Genomic DNA, 24,596 nt, shown 5'->3' with positions numbered 1-24,596 from the left:
TTCTAATCAAATGTTTCTAGTAGACGTTACCTTTATTCAACAGTTTTCATCTCTCCCTACCTTCTTCTGTTTTTCCCTGACAGAAAAGTGAGGTATTTTGTCAAAAACAATGCCTTCCTTATTTGACAGGTGACCAGCCTGGGGGAGAAAGAAGGCCAAAACAGACCCTGATGAAGTCTGCATCATCTGTCTTCTAACATCTCATGTTCTTGGCTCATGTCATCACTGAAGGAACTTTTCGCAATGCACCTTACGTGAAAGAGAGACGATTCGCCTCCATGGGACTGAGGAGAGATGGCAGCAACAACAGCAGGCTGTAGGTGAGACCTCCGAGTGAGGAAGGTCAGTCTTCAACCCTGGCTGTTTCATCAACCTCTGACGGACGTAGGAGGTCCAAAAAAGGGTTCCTGCTCAAAAACGACATAGGTCCCGGTCAAGGTGGTCAGTGTAATGGCAAGGTACGGCTCCTACCTGTTCGGCGTTGAGAGCTGGGTCGATGTCGAGAAAGCGATGTCGGTCAACGTCGAGGCAGTTCCAGTCGATGCGCAGGCTGGGGTCAATGTTGAGTAGTATCTCATTGTCAGAAAGGACTGCATCAACATTGAGGTGATGGCGGAGGTCGACATCGAGGAGCAAATCAACGTCAAGGCATCGTAGTAGATTGTCAACGTCAAGGAGTTTTTCGATGTCAAGTAGACACCAGGAGACAAGGAAGAAAAGGAGAACAATCTATTCATTTCTAGGTTCTCAATGTTTGAGAATGTATTCACTTTTTCCCATTGTAGTTTAATTTTCATCTCTGCCACCTACGCCTCCTCCTCCTCTGCCTCCACCAGCTCCATCACCACCATGACCTCGACGTTGCGTCCTGCCCCACCTCCATCACAACAGTCATCAACTCCTCGGACACCACCTACACTGGGAGCTCCCCTTCCAGCCAATTCCACCCATGGAGACTCCAATTCAAAGGAATAGGTCATGCTCCTGAATGCACCACTGCTTTCACCATCACCAATGCCATCATAGTTTTAGGAGCTCATCACATTCTCACACCGTTCTCACTGGCATCATGGCCCTCCAGATCACCATCTAGGTCTTACACAAGATCTCATCATAGATCTGGAGATAACTCTTCCACATCAACATAAGGCTATTCTCCAACCTTATCTGACTCACCACGGCCTCATATCTCCCCAGTGGAAGATATTGCAACCTTCCAAGAGGTTGTGGTACGAGGGGCGGCCAAACTTAGCATATGGATGTCAGTACCAACACCCTCCACATCAGTAATATTCAAGACAATACACAAACAAGCAGCCTCAATACCACAACTACCACTAGTCCCTTGCCTCCTAGAACTAGCTATGGAGCTGTTTCTGACACAGGCATCAGTTAAGTTTGCTCCGTCGAGGCTTCAAAAGAAGTACCTGCCTCTGGGTGAAGATCCTCTATCCCTCTCCACCAATCCTCCTCCAGACTCTGTGGTAATCCTAGCAGCTAAAAAACACTGCTCCACTTCTCCATCTGTTCCTCCTGATAAGGAGAGCAAGAAGCTGGACTCCGTAGGCCGCAAAGTGTGCAAGTGTTGCAACATCCATGAAGGCAGCCAGTGCTACCACTCTTTTGGGCAGATATGACAGAACCCTATGGGATTCCATCCAACATTTTGCTGAACATCTTCCCAAAGACAAAAGAGAAGATTTCATGGAGATAGTCAACAAGGGTGCAGTGGTCTCCAATCAGATCATAAGTGCAGCAGCACATTCATACCTTCCAGAAGCACATAAATACTGTCATGGAGTGGCCTTATTGGGACATGTGTTACTCTGCTCGACATCACTCAAACCAGAGTCTCAGCAATGGATCAAGAAGCTACCATTCTCAGGTTCCACTCTCTTTGGAAGTCACACCAATGATGAGATGGTATGAAAGAAAACTGAGATGGAAACCCTTTAAGCATTGGGTCTATAGAGACTAAAAGAACAGAGAAAATCTTTCCACCCCTACAAACACCACTTTTACCCTCAGAGGTTTAAAACCCTTCTATGGTACTCCGGTCAGTCTCCGCAACAACACCACAGAGCGTACCAACAACTGCATAAGCAGAAGATAGAATGCTGTCCTAACAGCCTGCTCAAGAGGGTAGACAGGCAACAACATCCAAGCCCTGAGTCCTTTCTTTCCCCTCTTCCGTTACCCACTTTTGTGGGGGAAAGTATTTCTCGTTATCTGGCAGAGTAGCAAAACATCATGCAAGATGCCTGGGTCCTGAATATTGTGCAAAATGGGTATTGTCTCAGGTTTACCAGGTCACCACGGTCCAATTTTCATCTCCCGTTGCTACAGTCAGAAGTCAACATCTTATTACAGAAGAAGGCAGTGGAAGCCATTCCTCACAGACAACAAGGGACAGGCATTTACTCCAGGTAATGACTGTTGAGAAAGAAAGACAAGAATGAATTCAGACCCATACTCGACCTCAAAGTAGCCAGCAAGTGGATTCGGTGAGAGAAGGTCCAGATGCTGGCATTACATCAAATCTATTCCCAATTACACCAGGGATGCTGGCTTTCCTCCATCGACCTTCAAGATGCATACTTTTATGGTCCAATCGCCAGAAAGCATCAAAAGTTCTTGTGGTTTTTGGTGGTGCATGACTATTACCAGTACACAGTACTTCCATTTGGCCTAAAGTCAGCACCAAGAACATTCTCAAAGTGCATGGCAGTTGTGGTGGCCCATCGCAGGAAGCACCGAATCTTCGTCTACTCATATCTCGACAATTGGCTCATAAAGGCGTCACCTTCTCAGGAAGACAAACATCATTACAGTTGGACCAGCAACCTCCTTCAATTAATAGGGCTTGATGTAAACCACAACAAGTCCACACCCACTCTGGTTCAGACTTTACATTACTTGGGAGCCTCCACAGTCACCTTGCAAGTAAAAGTGTGTCCTTCGGAGGAGGGACACGTATCGATCCTTCCGAAGTGTCACTCTCTCATGAAGGTATCTCATCCAACAGTGAGAGCAGTGTCCTCGCTTCTTTGCTTGATGGCCTCCTGCATCTTCCTCACTCCAAACGCTCACCTCCACATGCAGTCTCTCTAAAAATGCCTCACGGACCAGTGGGACCAACTAACGGGCAACTGGTAGGACAAGAGCAAGCTGTCGCTTTATGCAAAACAATCCCTAAAATGGTGGTGCTCTCTAGCCAATCTTCTGCAAGGGATGCCGTTCCACCAACAGGTCCCCTCTCAAACCAAAGTGACGGATGCATCAATACAAGAATGAGGAGCCCACATGGATCACCTCCAGATTCAGGGCATGTGGTCTCAGAGGGAGATGACCTATCACATCAATCTCCTCAAGTATCGCGTAGTTTACCTAGCGCCCAAGGCCTTTTGTCTGTCATTCACGACCTAGACCCTGCTTGTTCAGAAAGACTTTACAACCACCATGTACTACCTTAACAGGTTGGGGTAGGGGAGGAGGTCCAGACCCTTGTCATAGGAGGTCCAGGCGATTTGGAAGTAGCTCTTAACCAGGAACCTGAAGATCACAGCAACTCATCTCTCATTTGTCCAAAATGTTCAGGCAGATGCTCTCAGCAGAGTTCTGGAAGAAAATCACAAATGGGTCTTGCACGATGAGGTAGGTCAAAACATCTTCCAACTGTGGGGCACTCCAACCATTGTCTTGTTCACTACTGCAGAAAACAAAAATGCTGTGGCTTCGCCTCAAGTTACTTATAACAAGGGACACTGGGAAGTGCTGTATGGATTGAGTGGTCTGGCAAATTTCTTTCTGCCTTTCTGCAGATTCCCCCGATACCGGCAGTCCTCATCAAGCTGTCCCACTCAAGAGCCATGCTGATCCTCATAGTTCCAGAGTGGCCCCGGCAGTGGTGGGTCATGGACCTGCTTCACCGGTCAGAGCATCCACATCTCAAGCTGCCAAGCAGACCGGATCTTCTAACCAAATTTGGAGGCCATATGGTTCACCCCAATCGCTCCTCCTTGAATTTGGCTGCATGGCTCCTGAGCAGGTGCAATATGGACATTTGAACCTGCTACAAGACTGCATGGAGATCCTCAAGGAGACTAAGTGGCCTTACACCTGTTCCGATTATGCCTTCAAGTGGAAGAGATTTTGCATTTGGTGTTCCTCCAAGAACGTAGACTCTACAACTTGCCAAGAAGATGTCATTCTTCCATACCTTCTACACTTGGCTAAATCTGGCTTGCAATTCTCATCCATAAAGGTTTACCTAGCAGCTCTTACTGCTTAGAGAAAATGTCCTTCACAAACCTCTTCTTTCAGTGTTCCTGTAATAAAGGATTTTTTAGAAGGGGTTGAGAAGGTTTTCCCTCCCATTAGGCGTCCTTCACCTCCTTGGAAGCTTAACAAAGTCCTTTTACGACTAATGAAGAAACATTTTGAGCCAATTCACAAGGCTTCTCTGCAGCTTCTTTTTTGGAAAACAGCTTTCCTTGTAGTTCTAACATCAGCCTGTTGGGTTAGCGAGAGCCAAGCACTATGCTCTTGGGAAACATACAGTCTTCCACTCTAACAGAGAGGTCATGAGCACTCACCTTATCTCGTTGCCAACATTCTTTCAGAATCCCTTTACTCCAGCTGGGAGGACCCTTCATTCCTTAGATGTGAGGTGAGTTTTGAAATTCTATCTTGATAAGCCACGTGACATTCGCAGATCAAACCAACTCTTTATCAACTATGGACGAGTCTGTACAGGGTTAGCCACATCTAAATAGTCCATCTCCCAATGGATAGTTTCCTGTATCCTGTTGTGCTATAAAAAAGATAATAAGACTCTAACAGGTACACCAAAAGCTCACTCCAGTAGAGGTAAAGCGGCTACTGCAGCTCTAATGAGGAATATCCCTATAGCCTATATTTGCAAAGCAGCCACATGGAGATCTGTACACACATTCACCAAGCACCACTGCCTTGACTCAGATGCTAGGGCAGATGCTGAAGTAGGACAGTCGTCCCTTAGAAATCTATTTGCTTAAATGGCTAACTTCTCACTCATCTATTTTCTCCTCCGCTCTAATCAGGGATGGGCTTGCTACTCTATTCAGTCCTTATGACTATCAATGGAGATCCCATACAACTACCACCTGCTGAGCATGATGGGATACTAGTGCTCTCTAGGCCCTTAAAGGTGCAGGTTCTACTTTTAACTCATATAATGACAGGCTATGGGGCTACACTGTCCTACTTTATTTCATTATTTCATCTATTCACTCAATCAAAAAAGGGTTTGAGAAATGCGTCTATCTCAAACCCAAACGCTCTAACAGGACAGGAACAAAAAGGAGCACTCACAAGTATCGGGAATTCATTGTATTTGAAGGCAGACGCGTTTCGGTGTGAAGACACCTTTAACCTTTATCAATGCCAACTCCATGAAGAGTTTCAAACAGTCATTTAAACCATATTCAACTCGTTCTCATTGGGGATACATTGAGAGCAGACTATTTTTTGCCCATAAATCGTTTCACCAAAATGCTGCCATATTAAAACAATGTTTCCAAACTTTTACTAATCTCAGTCATAATGCAAAAGTATTTATGTACCATAATTTGCCGCATACCCATGACAATCAAGGAGTATGTTGGCTCAGTGTGTAGCTCTTTTACCCCAAAGAGGCCACCTCATGCAAACTCAAACTCCACTCCGCTACCCATCGGACAGCCACACATTGCCATAATGCTACATTCCATATCCGCACGTACCCAGAGGCAATCTATTTGGTAATGTCGACTTTGTGTCGGCAAATACGAGAATACCTCCAGGCTCGTAGCAGCTCAGGCAGTCTGTATAAATCACTGCACAAATGCCAACAAGAATCTGCTGAGCTCTTTGCAGACTGGGGGGCATATTTATACTCCGTTTGCGCCGGAATTGCGTTGTTTTTTTTGACGCAATTTCGACGCAAAACTAACTCCATATTTATACTTTGGCGTTAGACGCGTCTAGCGCCAAAGTCCATGGAGTTAGTGTCATTTTTTAGCGTGGACACCTACTTTGCGTTAATTATATGCAAGGTAGGCGTTCCCGTCTAAAAAATCGACTCCGAGGCATGTGCGTCGGATTTATACTCCCGGGCAAAAATCACGCCCGGGAGTGGGCGGGTCCAAAAAAATGACGTACGCCCGCTTTTGCGCCGTTTTTTAGAGCCTGCAAAAGGCAGGCGTTAAGGGACCTGTGGGCTCTGAAGGAGCCCAGAGGTGCCCTCCCATGCCCCCAGGGACACCCCCTGTCACCTTTGCCCACCCCAGGAGGACACCCAAGGATGGAGGGACCCATCCCAGGGACATTAAGGTAAGTTCAGGTAAGTGTTTTTTTTCAAATTTTTTTGTGGCATAGGGGGGCCTGATTTGTGCCCCCCTACATGCCACTATGCCCAATGACCATGCCCAGGGGACATAAGTCCCCTGGGCATGGCCATTGGGCAAGGGGGCATGACTCCTGTCTTTGCTAAGACAGGGGTAATTTCTATGGGGGTTGGGTGTCGAATTAAATGGCGCAAATCGGGTTGAGGCGAAAAAATGGCCTCAACCTGACTTGCCCCATTTCTTGACGCCCAATCTCCATTTTCCCCTACGCCGGCGCTGCCTGGTGTACGTCGTTTTTTTTAACGCACACCAGACGGCGCCGGCGGCTAACGCCGGCTAACGTCATTCAATAAATACGGCGCCCGCATGGTGCTTCAGAATGGCGTTAGCCGGCGCTAATTTTTTAGACGCAAAACTGGGTTAGCGCAGTTTTGCGTCAAAAAGTATAAATATGGGCCTGGGTATCTCCTGACGCGGTGATGTCCTCACATTGTTGTTTAAATCCAAACGCTCCAACTGAGCTAGCTGATACATTTAGGGGCTAAGACTTGATCCAGGGATGCTATAAAATCCCCTATGTGTCCCGGCGGGCGGTAGACCATCACCCCTGAGAGGGAATGCTTCGCTCGGGGAGAGATACTAAAACCAAGGGATTCTGTTCCCTTCTTTTCCTCTAGCTTAAACGTTTTGCAATCATATGCTTTCATCCTCCCTTTCCCTACGCTGTCTGTGTGAACACACACACAAGTATTGGGAATGGCAAGATGCAGATCTGTACATGAGTCCTCACTCCAGGATTTCAGTCATAAAGAGAGCATCCAAAGTACTCTCCTATAGCAAATTGTAAATGCCCAAGGCATGCTTATGTGGGGAATGTATGCTATTCAAGGCATACCTGATTCTGGCTTAGGCCTGATGTGCTATTGGGCTTCAGATTCAGGGGGTGTAGGCTTGGGGCCATCTGTTGCCAACCCGGCATAATGGGTGGTGCTGGCCTTGGTCAGGAGGCGGACAGATGCAGAAGGGGTTGCCCTAGTCGCGCCAGCAGTGTGCCCGCTGCGAATCTGCTCTGCAGCCATTAAGATATAGAAGCAGGGGAGGATTCCTCCTGCAGGTCGCTTCGGAGCACTAGTGCACATCTTGCCCCCCAAAAGGCGTTGCTTTGTGTCCCACTAGCTCCCCTTCTTCCGTGATCCCAGCCCAGACCCAGTTTTGTTGCCTGCCCACTGCATGTCTGAATTCCCACTAAATCCTTTTCTGAAAATTGCAGTGAAATTAAAAGAGACTTTACTGTGCAAAAAAGTGCAAGTCTCGATTATAAGGGAGTGGACAATTTAAAAAGATATTTCAGTGCATGTCACAAACGGATATTTCTGTGCAAATCAGCTTCAAATAAATTCAGTTAGTTTCCAATTAACGACAAAAGTCACGTACATTTCAGAAAATAATGCTGGAGAAGTGTTGCTGCAAATATTCCTTTTCTCCCTCAACTGTAGTTCGTTCACTGATGAACTGTGCTACAACGGGTTTGATAACAGTCAGGGCTTTAAGTGCTATGTAAAAAGAGGGGGGATATCTACAAGAGACGAGGCCTTGGTTATTAAGGCTTGGCCTAAATAAGTAAACTACATTTCTGTGATTTTGTTTTGTCTCCAAGTTTTCTGTTATTCCATCCAAATATATAACACAATAACTGACATATACCTAAAACAAGCCATGACCATTGGCTTTGTCATTGATTGTAAGTCACTTTTAAATATGTTAGAAATAATTAATATTGAAAATGTTTCAATTCTGAAATTGTTAAACCGAATTGAACATTACTGAGGCCTGTGAACAGGGTAGTGGTCTTCAGAATGTCCCAATCACTCTTGTTATGGTCAGTCTGTGTTAGATATGAACGCCCTTTTCTTACCACATCTCGTCCCTCTGCATATCTTACATCTCAGGTCTTTCCAAAAGGCACCTGTTAGAAATAGGGTCTCTAGTTGGCAGGCAGTTTACAACCTGTCCAAGTAGGGACCCTCACTCTAGTCAGGGTAAGAGAGTCACACACCTAAGATAAGCCCTGCTCACCCCCTTTGTAGCTTGGCTCAAGTAGTCAGGCTTATCTCTGAGGCACTATGTAAAGTATTTGCATACACACACAGTAACATCACCACAAAAGTACTGCACACCAGTTTAGAATTTTTTTTAGAAAAATAGTCAAAATGTATCTGAGTAAAAGAAGACCAAAACAAGAATTATCCAACAAATACAAGTAAAGATATCACTTTTTAAAGGTTTAAATGAGTCTTAATCTATAGGAATCAATGGCTGTATCTTGTTAACGCACAGTACCTGGGATGCATCAAAAACAAAGACTATGTGACCAGCAAAGGAGGTGTGGCGCTGGAAAAGCAAAGCGATGCGTTGGTTCCTTACTGCACAAGGGAGGTGATGCATTGGTTCCTTACTGGCAGGGGAGGTGATGCGTCAATTCTCTCCTTGAAGGAAAGGCGATGCGTCGGTTCCTTACTGTCAGGGGAGGTAATGTGTAGGGTCTCTCCTTGCAGGAGAGACGATGTGTCGGTTTGCGGTCACGCAGCCTTAGTTCCTTAGGATCGATGAGAAAGTGATGTCCAAGGACGAGGCGTGGAAAATCCATATGCACTGTGATGATGTGGCTGCAGAGGAAAAGGCGCTGTGTCAATCCAACAGGCGCCACGTCGATTCGTCCACAGCAGGACAGGCGCTGTGTTGATTTCTTCAACCACAAGACAGGCGTTGTGTTGATTTTCAGCCGTGGCTCTCTGATGCATGGATTTTCTTCCTCAGGGCACCAGTTTCCACTTCCAAGGGCTAAGGGACTAAATTTGGCAGGACTCTCAGCAGAAGAGCCCAGGCACTGGTAGATCAAGTCTTTGATGTCCCTGAGAACTTTTAACAGGAGGCAAGCTCAGTTCAAGCTCTTGGAGGACCTTTGGAAGCAGGATGTAGAACGCAAAGTCCAGTCCTTTCGCTCCCAGGACAGAAGCAGCAGGCCAGCACAGCAAAGCAACAGGCAGAGTGGCAGTCCCTCCTACAGCATCCAGCTCTTCTTCCTAACAGAATTTTCTCAGTCCAGAAGTGTTCTACAGCTGTAGTCTCAGAGGTCCAATACTTATACTCCTTTCTGTCTTTGAAGTAGGCAAACCTGAAAGGAAAGTCTTTGTAGTGCACAAGACCCTGCCTTTCCTGCCCTGGCCCCAGACGCACTCCAGCGGGTTGTAGACTGCTTTTTGGGAGGACAGGCACAGACCTATTCAGGTGCAAGTGTCAGCTCCTCCCACCACTCTAGCCCAGGAAGACCCTTCAGGATATGTAGGGTACACCTCAGCTCCCTTTGTATGTCTCTCTAGAGTGAATTCACAAATAGCCCAGCTGTCATCCTGACCCAGATGTGTATTCCAACAGAAAGGCAGAGGCACAGAATGGTTAGGCAAGAAATGGCCACTTTCTAAAAGTGGTATTTTCAAACTTACAATCTAAAAACCAACTTCAACAAAAGATATATTTTAAATTGTGAGTTCAGAGATCCTAAACTCTTACACTTACACTTAAAAGATATTTCAAGGCAAGCCCTGTGTTACCCTATGGCTGAAATAGGGCTTGCAATATTGAAAAACAAATTTAGCAGTATTTCACTATCAGAACATGTAAAACATACCAGCACATGTCCTACCTTACAGGGCTACACCTGTGGGTGGCACAATCGGTGCTGCAGGCCCACTAGCAGCATTGATTTACAGGTCCTGGGCACACATAGTGCACTTTACTAGGGACTTACTAGTAAATCAAACATGCCAATCATGCCTAAACTAATCAGCAAGACAGGGAGCACTTGCACTTTAGCACTGGTCAGCAGTGGTAAAGGGCCCAGAGTCCTAAAACCAGCATAAACAAAATTCAGCACAGGATCAAAAACAGGAGGTCAGAAGCCAAAAAGCCAGGGGAAATCACGGCAAGAGCTGACAGGTCTAACAAGCAGCCTCTTTTCACTCTCTCCTGAATACACTTCATCGTATCTCCTTCACTTTAGCCCTCAGAAACGCACAACACACTCACTCATCTATAAGCACTGCATTTTCTTTTACTTTCGCCTTGTCAATATTTTGACTTCTGGGTTCCTCCTGAACACACATTTCCACAGAATCGTAACTGCAACTGGAATGCATCACCACTGCTATGTGTGCTCTGCAGAGAGACCAAGCATCGATGACCATGTACTCTGAACACCATTTTTCCCATTGACAGGCACTATGATAAACTATACAAAAGAAGTAGGTAGCACAAACAAATACAGAAACCCAACGTCCTGGAAATAGCAGGAACTCTTGGGGAGTGAAAGATGAAGTAAAATGTAAACCTGAACTAAATCGCTGACATGGATTACCTTAACTTTTTGTACATTCATTTTTCAAAAACTGATCAGTGTTTTTTGCTAGTAGAGATAAGGAGATGGATAGAGGGCTCAATAAGGACCCTTTTCAGGATCTTTATTTATTTTCTTCTGGGTCTGAGACCCAAAGGGATCCAATCCACTCAAAGCCCTGATAGCAATTCTAATGATGCTTATGCCACCAAGCTCCAGCATCCAATCAGTGATTGTCTTTTGGAAACAGTTACTTCTCCTGCACATTACACCCTTTTTCTTGACCCTTTTTATTTACTCACTAAAAATATTTTTTGGGTTTACACAACATATTTTTAGCTATAGAGCAATAAGTAACAGCCATCATCTATAGTGATTATTTGATGTTTTGGGAAAACATTCTTATGTATCCTGTTTGCATTGTTTAATATCCTAGAGACCAATTCGTTTCCCAGCAGCCTCAGTGCTAGCTACTTCACTAGATTCTCAACCAAGAGATCAGTATTTGACCTCATCACACAACCACTAAAGAGCTTGAAACACAACAGATCTTTTTAAAGCTGTTGTACCCTCTGCTACTCGGCTCATGCCTAATGCTCCAGATATGTAATCACAAATCCTTTACTCCAGCCTCCTCAGATGGCTACCTCTGGAACCCAGAACTACTTACAGGGCAGCGGTAAACACCTACGAAGCTATCTGAGCCAAAATCCAAAATTCTCCAGAGGGATGAGAGCAGGTTTGTTAATCTCAGCTATGTATTTAAACTCTTCACTTCAGAAAGAAACATATCTGCAGTCGATCATCCTCTGGCATCAGCCACGTTTCTTCTGAAGACATTTATCCGCTCATGGTTCTCTCACTACCTATCACAACCTGTCACTTACCCATGACTCTAATTCACATCTATCTACTATAACTAAACTAAGATAATTTTTAAACTATCAAGATAACTCAGACTTCTGTTTCATCATCATATTTCCTCTGTTGTGTTTCCTATTGGACTCTATCTCTCTTTTATACTAAAAGTACGCCCTTTGGTTATTGTTACCCAACTGAATGATACTCATTTAATTGACCTCAGAATCATGAAAGTGGACCCACATGGATTTGAACCTGTGACCGTGACATCAAACACAGATTTGTGGAGTGAATAAATTAGTCGACTGAGTCAGCAGACCAGGATGATGCTGTTTCATTAACATAAGTTTTGTTCTTCAGATCTAATTTTTACTATGTTCATCTTTCTCCTGTTAATGCTTCATGGTCACAGCTCTTTTCATATGACTGAATTGTACTTTTATACTCTATCAAAACCTACAAATAAATGAACAAGACAACATGGAAGGATACATCCTGTAGGTTGACCATCTGGCGGCAGGACTCCATGCTGAAGCCATCCGTCTTCAATCCCTTGTCTACGTGGTAAAGGTCAGCGTTAGTACTATTTCCGCAAAACCTACCTGCATGTCAGCCTGACAAAGTCAATACCTGCTATACTTTTTAATGCTCAAAGAACTGCACAAAAGGAACCAATGGACAAAGACTCAGGCTTGGCAGACATGGCCAAAAGCAGACAGCAGATCTAGAAGACATGCAACCTAGAGGGGAGCGGAGCAGGTGTCTCCAGTTGGAGGGAAGGGAGGCAGGCGCACGCTACAATTAGATGGCATGAGAATAATAACAGAAGCAAATATTGGCCATTGGACAATGGTGAACCATCATTTCAATGCGGACTTCAATTATACATTTGTGAAGTACATTTTTAAATTGTGTTTTTTATGGTTTGCCGTGGGGACATTCCAATTACACCTCTGCCCTATTCAACCTCATTTCACACACCCAGACACATGTCTGATCCTGTCTGTCCCATCTCCCAAGTGCCAGATGCTCCCTTCTCTAGCTCTGATGCATGGTGCCTATCTTCACATCCTTGCATACAATACCCTTATCCACAGCATAATGCACCCCGTTTCCTCTCACCATCCCCATATATCCACGTAGGGTACTCCCCGCTCAGCCTTGTGATCTGGGACTTACAAAGCACAAAGGTAGCTGGCAAGCTACATAGCGCTGTACATGTTTGAACCTTCTTCTTGCCACCTGCCAAGGCCTCTAACTTCCTGCTTCTGTTCCACATGTGTTAGATACTCGAAGGAAGAAACCGACCTCACGACAGCTGCGGGGCTCCATACTTACATTTACTCACAAAATTGTTGAGAATGGTCCGGAGTTCAGAGACACTGATCTCGTTGTCCTGAGGGAGAAGCAGAGGAAGATGAGTGAGCCTCTCTCTCTTCATTGTTCAGTGGCCGCTGCACCCACCTACCAGACATGCAGGGTCTTATAATCATGTACAACCTCTTGAAACAGCACTGACTACTAGGGCTAAGCCATTCTGATGTAATTGATAGATCACTTCATTGCTGGGTTCCTTATTTCATAGTGGAACTCCTTGGGTGCATCGGGTATGCCCAGACAGGGTACCGCAAATCACTATGGGTCCCGCAGCCGCACTACCCTAACAAGGCCGAATAGAGCTGAAACATGTCTGGGGCCGACTGTGCTCCCAGCCAGAAGTGGTAAAGCTGGACTGCTCCTGTTCGAACAGGACCAAAAGGCTGACATCCATAAGCCTTGGCTCTGTAATGGCACAGCAAGCAAACAAAATAACATACTGGAAAGCAGCCCAAATCAAAGTATAAATTATTTTAGGCATTCCACCCATCACGTTGCAGTTTTTCTCAGTGAAAGGAAGACAGTAAAGGGGCAATCTCTGCTGCCCCAACATGTGCATAGCAAGACCTTCTCAGGAGTGAAGATCTTGTCTATACCACAACACAAAGCTGAAGGTGATCTGTTCATCATCTTCAATCAATTCGGGATCTGATGCCTGATGACGTTACTTCTTGGAAAAAAAACACAGTTCTCCTGCCTCCTCTCACAGAAATTGACTTGGGGAAATGCAGGGTTTCAAACAACAATTCTGTGAAATAAAGATCTCCCTTAAAGACACAGGTTGGTCTCATTGTAACAACTCCACATTTATGGTTCTAACATCATTGCTCCAACGCCTCTCAGAGTGCGTTGCTACAATGTGATGTTTCATCCACTAGAGTCCATGCATTGACCTGGAAAAGACCAGTCTAAACTGGCCCAAGCCTGAGGAGTAAAGGCCACTCTGCTGCTAGTGGCTGTTTGTTGCAGCATCCTTTGTCCTTCATCTCTTGCTAATCTATTGCCTCCGGTACATTACCTAAAAATTTCCTCCCCAGAAATCCCCCTTTTCGCCTTAATTTGTTACCCGCCCTATTTTACTTAAAGGTTACATTTAAGCTATGTCATATAAATTACATCTGATGATATAATGTCAGATATTGATGAGGCGATGTACAAGGGAGGACCTTGCCAGCAGGAAGGGCAGGGCACTATGTCAGTATACCTAGTGACCATGATGGCAGCAGTGAGTCAGTATACCCAATAACCATGATGACACTAGAAACAACATCCAGAGTTCCAGCAGTATCCCGTTGCACAAATAGATGCTGCCTACAGGATAGGCTATGCCATGGTTCCCTTGTGACATAGACGCAGAGCTAGGACGTTGTCTCCAGGCCTTAAATACACATACTGATAGGATGTCACCCCACAGCTCCACCAGACATGTACCATCAGGAACTTCTTTACAGTTTCCCTTTGAAACAGCATTGTGTATCCACTTCTCAGTGTGACAGCATTGGCATGCTGGTTGCTAAGAAATCTCCTTATGCTTCTTAAGACTACCTCTATCGGCTAATGGGGGAGTCTTGTAAATATACCAGGCCAAAGGTCTTTCCCATGGATCTAAGGCTTTTATTATTGACTTTTTCATGAGACATTAACTTGCATTGAAATCTTTTCCTCCCAACTGTTGTACTGTGCCTCTATCGAAAAAAGCAACCGAGCACCCACACAGAAAGCATGAGTTTGACTACAATAAGAAAAACATTCCCTTTCCCTTAAGCATCATTCAAAGTGTAAGAACTAGTAACCAACCCACCTTTCCAGCCATCTGTTCAAATATGTTGCGAAAAGAAACCTCCACGTCATCTTCTGAAATTTCATCCTGTAAAAAATAAGAAAGGTGATATGAAGCCTCAAACTCACCAGCAGCGAAAGACTGCAGGGACATTACTGCGTTTGGCTTGAGCACCTGTGATCAGGTGGCATGCAGTGAGTGCCCCATTCACTGTGGTGTCCAGCCCAGTAGGATGTCCTATTCAATGCCCCTTCAGTGGACCTGTGAACATGTACGTATACACAGATCATACTTTCTACAGAATACAAGTCTCTAAACGTTGCTTCATTTTCCAGACAGTACCCCTTTCTTTATATGGTTCTCTTTCATTGCCTGCACCCACCACTTTCATTGCCTCTCCTTGACTTTTCTGCCATGAAGTACCACAGCCTTTCATTGAAACCTCACAATGTCACTGATACTTGCACAAATAAATACCACTACCTCTCCTTAGATCCTTCTATGAAATACCAAATCCCATCTCCAGAACCTCCTGTGGATTACCACTGCCCACCTTTATCATCTTGCATGGAATACCCCTGCTCCCTCTCCCAAAATTTCTATAAAGTATTGATATTCTCCTGGGAACCTCCTATGGAACACCACTGCTTTAGAACATCCTATGAAAAGCTACTGCCACATTCAGGAGCCACCTCTTTTGAAATATCACTGCCTCTGTTTGGAGCTGCTTATGGAATACCTCTTCCCTCCTTCCTACGAAACGCCGGAACCTCCTAAAGAACTTATCCATCTCCTTAGAAGCTCCTATGAAATACCACTGCCCCTCTATAGAAATAACTAGGAAACACCACAGCCCCTCTCTGGAACCTCCTATAAAACACCACCGCCACTCCCTGGAAACAACAAGGAGTCGCAACTGCCCCTCTCTGGAACTTCCTATGGAATACCACTGCCCCTCTCCGGAAATCCTATGAAACACTTCTGCCCCTCTCCAGAGACTCCAAGGAAATACCACTGCCCCCCTCTTGAACTTCTATGCAGTACCACTGCACTTCAGCTGAGCGTGCTGTGGAGTACCATCACCTCACTGCCTCTCCCCAGCACTCTGCTCTTCACAATGATTTTATGAGGCACCCTTTTCTTAATAAGGCTCTATAATCAAACACCTATAATAACAATCCACATTCCAAGGTCTGGCCATGAACATAACAGGCATAGTGTACCATCAAGCAATGCCACCAAAATATGTTAGGCCTGGAGTTAGAACAGTAAGTTACCCCAGTCCTAGAATAAGTGGAAAGAGCTTTTTACAGAGATTTCAGAGTTGCTTGCATGCTACACCTCAAACATTTTAAATATATACTACAGAAAATTGATTCTATCTTAAACCAATGGTGTCTTCAAAACAAAGAAGAGGATTTTTTAAGTCTATTACACTTAATGTAAACGATTTAAAACCATTTAGAGACAATTTGTGTGCCATAAAGGGGAAGAAGGCATATAATATGCAACCATATCATCTAACAGATCTGAATTTTGGGGTGGGGGGAGGGAGGAATTAACATGTTTAGATTTTTGAGTAGGGGCATATGATGCCACAGCTCTCTGAGTCGAATTACTTCACTTTTTGTTTTAAATGAACTTTTTGTTTCAAATTCATTGCTCTGTACCTCCACCAGCCACCAATTTGAAGGTTCAATTTCAGGGCCGGCTTTAACCCTGGTGGCGCCCTTCTTCAACAATCTTTTTGGTGCTCCATCTAACCCCAATAACCATCGCCTCGGATTCAAACACTTTCATCTGGCAAAAGTGCCCCTCATCTCTCCATAGCCTCCCTCTCACACACATTTCATTTGTTTTAAGGCGCTGGTAAAGGCTGGGTTTAATAATACACTCATCTTTCCAGATAAAATACAGATCTGTTCTTTGAGGCAGGCATATTAACCCTCTGAGCTACTTTATGGCGAGTCAAAACTGCCAGTGGACAAAACTCGATCTCTCTCTAGCAGGAAGATTAATCACAAACAGTTATCATGACATTTTTATTGTTGCCTGATAACTGGATGCACAAGGAAATCTGCTTCAAGTGTTTTTACATTGTAAGTTATTGCTAAATACAGCGCCCCCTCCCTCTTGAGGTTAGCGCCCCTCCTTTAGGTCAGACCCCAGTGCGGCCGCACAAGTCGCACCCACCTAAAACCGTCCCTATTCAATTTATTGCTCATTTCAAATCCCCCCCGCCTCCATACCAAAGGGTCGGTGCTTCTCTCCCATCCTGAAAACAGGTTTACTTACTCCTTCTCTTAGCAGGGGTAAATCTACAGCCATTTGCAGAGTATAAAACTATGTGGAACAATTTTGTAAACACCCACACACAGACAAATTTGTAGTTCCACTTTTAGCAGGAGATCCCCGAAACTCTGGAATGCCCACAAATCCACCCGTCACTGGATTTTCTCCTGTGGAAAATTCCACATAGTGGTTGAGTTTTCTAGGTGAGGAAATCCGTTTACAAGTGCAGGACGGTTCCCTTTGAGAATCAATCAATATAACAACATTGAAAGTGTTTTATATAAAATTTGGATCCTGTTCGACTACAGCGTTTTACAGCATTTTATAAATTAACTCTTATCTTCGCGCTCATTGACATTGTGTAAAATAAGAAGTATGATGCTTTCTTTGTAAAAAACAAAAAAACAAAAAGAAAACAAAATGTTATTTCCGTCTGACCGTAAATATCAAGTGCAGGTCGCGATTACTGTGCTGGATGTTTGCGCAGTCAGTGTTGCCAGATTTGAAAAGCCTTCTAAAGCCCAAGGCTGTTGAACGACTGTAGGAAAGTACCATCTTGCCTGGCATGTTACCCCCATATTTCACTGTATATATGTTGTTTTAGTGTATGTGTCACTGGGACCCTGCCAGCCAGGGCCCCAGTGCTCATAAGTGTGCCCTGTATGCGTTCCCTGTGTGATGACTAACTGTCTCACTGAGGCTCTGCTAACCAGAACCTCAGTGGTTATGCTCTCTCTTTGCTTTCCAAATTGTCACTAACAGGCTAGTGACCAATTTCACCAATTCACATTGGCATACTGGAACACCCTTATAATTCCCTAGTATATGGTACTGAGGTACCCAGGGTATTGGGGTTCCAGGAGATCCCTATGGGCTGCAGCATTTCTTTTGCCACCCATAGGGAGCTCTAACAATTCTTACACAGGCCTGCCACTGCAGCCTGAGTGAAATAACGTCCACGTTATTTCACAGCCATTTACCACTGCACTTAAGTAACTTATAAGTCACCTATATTTCTCACCTTTACCTGGTAAAGGTTCGGTGCTAAGTTACTTAGTGTGTGGGCACCCTGGCACTAGCCAAGGTGCCCCCACATCGTTCAGGGCAAATTCCCCGGACTTTGTGAGTGCGGGGACACCATTACACGCGTGCACTGGACATAGGTCACTACCTATGTACAGCGTCACAATGGTAACTCCGAACATGGCCATGTAACATGTCTAAGATCATGGAATTGCCACCCCAATGCCATCCTGGCATTGGGGAGACAATTCCATGATCCCCCGAGTCTCTAGCACAGACCCGGGTACTGCCAAACTACCTTTCCCGGGGTTTCACTGCAGCTGCTGCTGCTGCCAACCCCTCAGACAGGTTTCTGCCCTTCTGGGGTCCAGCCAGGCTTGGCCCAGGAAGGCAGAACAAAGGACTTCCTCAGAGAGAGGGTGTTACACCCTCTCCCTTTGGAAAAAGGTGTCAGGGCTGGGGAGGAGTAGCCTCCCCCAGCCTCTGGAAATGCTTTGATGGGCACAGATGGTGCCCATCTCTGCATAAGCCAGTCTACACCGGTTCAGGGATCCCCCAGCCCTGCTCTGGCGCGAAACTGGACAAAGGAAAGGGGAGTGACCACTCCCCTGACCTGCACCTCCCCTGGGAGGTGCCCAGAGCTCCTCCAGTGTGCTCCAGACCTCTGCCATCTTGGAAACAGAGGTGCTGCTGGCACACTGGACTGCTCTGAGTGGCCAGTGCCAGCAGGTGACGTCAGTGACTCCTTCTGATAGGCTCTTACCTGTGTTGCTAGCCTATCCTCCTTCCTAGGTAGCCAAACCTCCTTTTCTGGCTATTTAGGGTCTCTGCTTTGGGGAATTCTTTAGATAACGAATGCAAGAGCTCATCAGAGTTCCTCTGCATCTCTCTCTTCACCTTCTGCCAAGGAATCGACCGCTGACTGCTCAGGAAGCCTGCAAAACCACAACAAAGTAGCAAAGACGACTACTGCAATCTTGTATCGCTGATCCTGCCGCCTTCTCGACTGTGGGGGTAGTCTGCCTCCTCTCTGCACTAGAAGCTCTGAAGAAATCTCCAGTGGTCGACGGAATCTTCCCCCTGCAACCGCAGGCAACAAAAGACTGCATCACCGGTCCTCTGGGTCCCCTCTCAGCACGACGAGCGTGGTCCCTGGAACCCAGCAACTCTGTCCAAGTGACTCCCACAGTCCAGTGACTCTTCAGTCCATGTTTGGTGGAGGTAAGTCCTTGCCTCCCCGCGCTAGACTGCATTGCGGGTACCACGTGATTTGCAGCTGCTCCGGCTGCTGTGCACTCTTCCAGGATTTCCTTTGTGCACAGCCAAGCCTGGGCCCCCGACACTCTAACCTGCAGTGCACAACCTCCTGAGTTGTCCTCCGGCGTTGTGGGAACTTCTTTTGTGACTTTGGGTGAGCTCCGGTTCACTCCTCTTCGTAGTGCCTGTTCCAGCACTTCTGAGGGTGCTGCCTGCTTTGTGAGGGCTCCCTATATTGCTGGGCGCCCCCTCTGTCTCCTCACGCAATTGGCGACATCCTGGTCCCTCATGGGCCACAGCAGCATCCAAAAACCCTAACCGCGACCCTTGCAGCTAGCAAGGCTTGTTTGCGGTCTTTCTGCGTGGGAACACCTCTGCAAGCTTCTTCACGACGTGGGACATCCATCCTCCAAAGGGGAAATTTCTAGCCCTCTTCGTTCTTGTAGAATCCACAGCTTCTACCATCCGGTGGCAGCTTCTTTGCACCCTCAGCTGGCATTTCCTGGGCATCTGCCCAATCTCGACTTTGTCACGACTCTTGGAATTGGTCCCCTTGTTCCACAGGTACTCTCGTCCGGAAATCCACTTTGGTTGCATTGCTGGTGTTGTTCTTCCTTGCAGAATTCCCCTATCACGACTTCTGTGCTCTCTGGGGAATATAGGTGCACTTTACACCTACTTTTCAGGGTCTTGGGGTGGGCTATTTTTCTAACCCTCACTGTTTTCTTACAGTCCCAGCGACCCTCTACAAGCTCACATAGGTTTGGGGTCCATACGTTATTCGCATTCCACTTTTGGAGTATATGGTTTGTGTTGCCCCTATACCTATGTGCTCCTATTGCAATCTACTGTAACTTTACATTGCTTGCATTACTTCCTTTTGCTATTACTGCATATTTTTGGTATTGTGTACATATATCTTGTGTATATTTGGCATTCTCATACTGAGGGTACTCACTGAGATACTTTTGGCATATTGTCATAAAAATAAAGTACCTTTATTTTTAGTATATCTGTGTATTGTGTTTTCTTATGATATTGTGCATATGACACCAGTGGTATAGTAGGAGGTTTGCATGTCTCCTAGTTCAGCCTAAGCTGCTCTGCTATAGCTACCTTCTATCAGCCTAAGCTGCTAGAAACACCTCTTCTACACTTATAAGGGATAACTGGACCTGGTACAGAGTGTAAGTACCCCTTGGTACCCACTACAAGCCAGGCCAGCCTCCTACAACGACCAGCCCAAAGTAAGCCCAAATGAACCAGTCCTAGACCAAAAAGTAGCCTAAACTTTAAACACTGAAATAATGCAATCGTAGGCTGAAGCAAACATTTCCTACCAGGTGCCAGAATACAGTGACCCAAACTCTGTGAACTTAAACTTAAATTATTGGTAAAGGCGAGTGTTTTGTGTCAAATGCAAGCAATGGCTACGCTGAGCAGAGCATGACAAGAAGTGATGTAAATAATTTAGGCACTAAGATCACGAACAGAACCATGCAGTTGTTGGAGTGTGTAGTTTTAAAAACAATATTAATACGAAGCTTGGAATATAATGTGTGATAAAGCTGCATAGAAATGTGTTAACATAGAAAAATAATGCACACATCTAAAATGTGCCCACAAGGAGTGGCTACCAGTGTACATGAAGATTAATGAAACAACTTATTAAGGATGAAGTATTATGCAATAATGTTTGAATTTGTACTAATATCTTATACTTTAGGTTATATGTTAAGAGTTTGCTTTATTACTTAAAATGGGTTTAAGTTAACAAGAGCTTGGGCCTAGCTGCCTGGGATCATATTTGAATTGCTTTTTCTAACGTTGAGTGGTTTGTTTTGCTGAAGGACACGAAGCTGTACTTTTCCAGAAGTTATGTGTGTGTAACCGTAGTAAATTCTTTCTCATGAGAATCGACTTGCTCAAGGCGATGTTCTTGCTAAATGCAACAGTGTAATTTGTAACAGGTGCAAGGTTAACTTTCTTAGGCAAAGACAATGAAGACACTGACTGAAGCGCGAAGTGTATCATTTTCTACCTGACATTCCAGCCGTTGAAGACGTCAATAACCTGGACCAATCCGTGACATGAGAACTGCAAATTGAGGAAAATTCTAGCAGGGGACTTACCTTGCAATTGAATAGAGATATGAATGCACCAAAAATTATCCAATGAGGAATTAGGGAATAGTTAGACACTTTTGATTTAACGGCGTGACCCAAGGAGAAGACAGAACATTCTACCATTCTTTAGAGACATTGCCACTTATTCTTTTGCTATGAGACTTTGCTAAAGACTTTTGCCAGTGGCCAAACTTTAGTTCAGTTCTGACCCCTTCTGAACCATCTTCTACCCATCTTGCTCGATATTATCTTCTCCTCCATATGAGGGAACTAATCTGTTCCTTAGTTATGCTATCTTGAGACTTTGCCCCGTCCTACTTTGCTGATGCTGATGAACTGATGTCCTGAGGACGAAGAGATGCTGCTTGCTGATCTGTTGGATTGGTAACTATCTGATGCAAATTGCAATTGTCTGTTTGCCTTTCCTTTCTAGGTACCAACTGCTCTTTTGATAGATGCCTTAGTCTAGATGTTTTCTAAATTTGTGTTCACTAAAATGTTTTGCATGAAGCCCAGCATGCTAATGCTAATTCGAGGTTAGTTAAGGCGTTCACTAACATCTGATGCAAATAGACAAATGACTGAGTTCTTGCTTTGTTGAATCATGTACTAATGAGATTCTGCCAAGTTGATTCATATTAATGATGTGCTTAAATTCTGAATGATCATAACCTATGCATTGATTAAGTTGTGTTCTGATTGCCAAATAATAGTGGTTTTGATGTGCTTATTGCTATTGAGATTAATAAACATGATATTAGATTGTAACAAATAGGGAAATAAATATCCTAACACTTAACTAAACTGGTGTGAATATTCATGACTGAAAGGTCATGGGGTGTTCGTTCATTGATCCTTATTGATTGTTTATTGATTAGTCTTATTAATTTGTATATTTATCTGTGGGTTGATTATGTCAAGAAAATATTTCGTACTGGGAAGTCTCTAAACGTGGTCCAAAGGTTTATCGACCTTAACGAGTCTCCTTGTAAGTTCACTTATTAAGGCTCTGACGCGCTAACAGTTTTTGGTAGCAGTGCGGATGGTTTGGGACCCCAGTACGAAGGGTCAACAGTTTTGACAGAGATTGATGAATTTGGTCCTTTGAGGTTTTGGTACGGATGGTACAAAGTGAAGTGGGTTGGTGGTAGCCAAGGTGTGCAGAAAAATTAGGTTTTTGTGTTTCTTTTTTCTTTTAAATGATGCAAATTGCAGAGATGATGTGTCCCTAAGTCCCAAATGACTTTCCTGGAATCTCGGAGCTTGCTGAAGGGAGTTTGAGTATGTTCTCGGCGCTCTAGTGATAGTGTGAATGAAGTAGGTTTTGCGTTTGTACAGCTTATGCAAATCGCAGGTGAATTGTGATGTTTGTGAGGATTTTAGGCCAAATGATGATGTTTTAGTAGGAGTGGATGTGCTCCGCAGTATGAGAGTAGGAAAGTTGGCAAACTTCATGTGAGTGTGGCGCTTTGTGCTAAAAAATTGTCCACATGGTTGTTGATGATGTACAGACCCTGCATGGTCTAAGACTCCGGAGTATATTGATAAGTGTATGAGACACTTGGTTTATGTTGTAATTTTTGCGGTTTAATAGGTCGATAGTGAAGTCGACGAGTCGAGTTTGAGTCAAAGTGAGTGAATGAAAACTTCGATGGAGATTTTGTGAGTTCTAAAGTGCACTAGAACAATAATCCATTGACAAGTCGAGAGTAAAATTTGCGGGTCAAATTTTGCTTGCGAGTGCGGGATCTGAGAAGGAGAGAGTAGCGGCCGAGGCTAAGCGAAATCTCTGTAAAGTTCTGAAGCGATTGTGTTACCCTTCCTGTAGTAAGCCAGCAAATTTGAGTTTTATATTGGTTGGTGCTCGCAATATATTGCATTAGGTTTTGTGCGAATTGAGAGTGGGAAGACAAGCCGCAAGACTTTGTTAGCCGCAGTACGTGTGAGTGTGACGTCATTGGAGCCGCGCTGGGATAGGTTGGTTAGTGAGAAGGGTCGCGCACGGATTGGCAGCCGTCCGTGAGAGGCAATTGGTTGAGAAGGTAGGCGAAGAGAATTCTGGGAATTAAAGTCACTTCCAGATTTGAGTTTGAACAAAATAAAAGACGAACAGATGTAATATTTCAAGGCTTTAAAGTGCACTTTGAGGGGAGAGGTATACATTACCGCGAGTGTAGGGGAGGTTATACCGCCAGAGGGTACACCGGCTTATATTGTAATGGAGGGAAAGGGTATTGCGCCATGTCTTTGGCTAAAGCAATGGTGCAAAGTGACGGAGAAACAGGGGAGCTTAGCGTTTCCTATAAATGGAACGTTCAATTTGAGGATTTTGGAGAATTTGCGGATGGTGCTATATGATCTGAAGCCACCTCCGAGACCAGCACAGTTTGAGGCGTTAGCAATTTAGGAGATGATCGCAAGACAGCAACAGCAACAGAAATTTGAGAGGAGAATGAGGAGAGCAGAAAAGACACTAGCAAAGGCTAGATGGGATAGCGTACAGAGGTAATGGAGGAAGGAGACAATAGATGGAGTTAAGCTGTTTCCAGGGGTAGCTCAAGAGGGTGAAGACAAAGGGGGGAAAGCTACCCGTAAGACTGACAAAAGTCCTTCCAGAGACAAAGAAGATAAGAGTCCTCAATAGAGGAAGAGGACTCAGATGATGATGAGTTCCTTAATCAGTTGCTGCATTATCGTCCACCGCCACATGCAATAGACGAAAATAGACCAAGTACTAGTACGTGTCCTACAGGTTTGACACAGGAGAAGGTGACAATGAATCTGACGCAGGTTGGTACTTTCTCGACACCAGTTCCGATGTAGAGCAGTTTCAGGTGATGCAACCTCAGTTGCAACCACCACAGGTTCAGAGGCTTTGCCCTGATGTACCTATCTTAGAGACTACAACCAATCTGATGGTACCGACAGATCTGGTATATTCCAGACCAGAGTTAATTCAGACTGAACCAACTCCACCCTTACTGCCCCAGGTGCAGCCGCAGATGATACCGAGATATACTTCGGTTACTGGACTGCAGTCACACATGACACCAATGATGAGCCAGAATATGGGAGTTAGTCTTTCACAGGGTTTTGGGGAACAGACAGACACCAGATGCCAT

At 44.9% G+C, this 24,596-nt stretch overlaps 1 protein-coding gene across 1 annotated transcript in view; it reads right to left on the bottom strand.

The window, feature by feature from the left end:
- LOC138296828 (calpain-1 catalytic subunit-like) overlaps positions 1-24,596 on the bottom strand; it is a 681,165-nt gene that overhangs the window by 204,744 nt on the left and 451,825 nt on the right. The window contains exons 14-16 of the mRNA XM_069236289.1: positions 14,798-14,863; positions 12,958-13,015; positions 12,112-12,176 (exon numbers count right to left, since the gene is read on the bottom strand). Of these exons, the coding sequence (XP_069092390.1) occupies positions 12,112-12,176; positions 12,958-13,015; positions 14,798-14,863 (189 nt within the window). The remainder of the gene's footprint in view (positions 1-12,111; positions 12,177-12,957; positions 13,016-14,797; positions 14,864-24,596) is intronic.

Source organism: Pleurodeles waltl, chromosome 5 (genome assembly GCF_031143425.1).
Source record: "Pleurodeles waltl isolate 20211129_DDA chromosome 5, aPleWal1.hap1.20221129, whole genome shotgun sequence".
Lineage (NCBI taxonomy): Eukaryota > Metazoa > Chordata > Amphibia > Caudata > Salamandridae > Pleurodeles > Pleurodeles waltl.
This window is presented reverse-complemented; position numbering and strand designations above follow the sequence as displayed.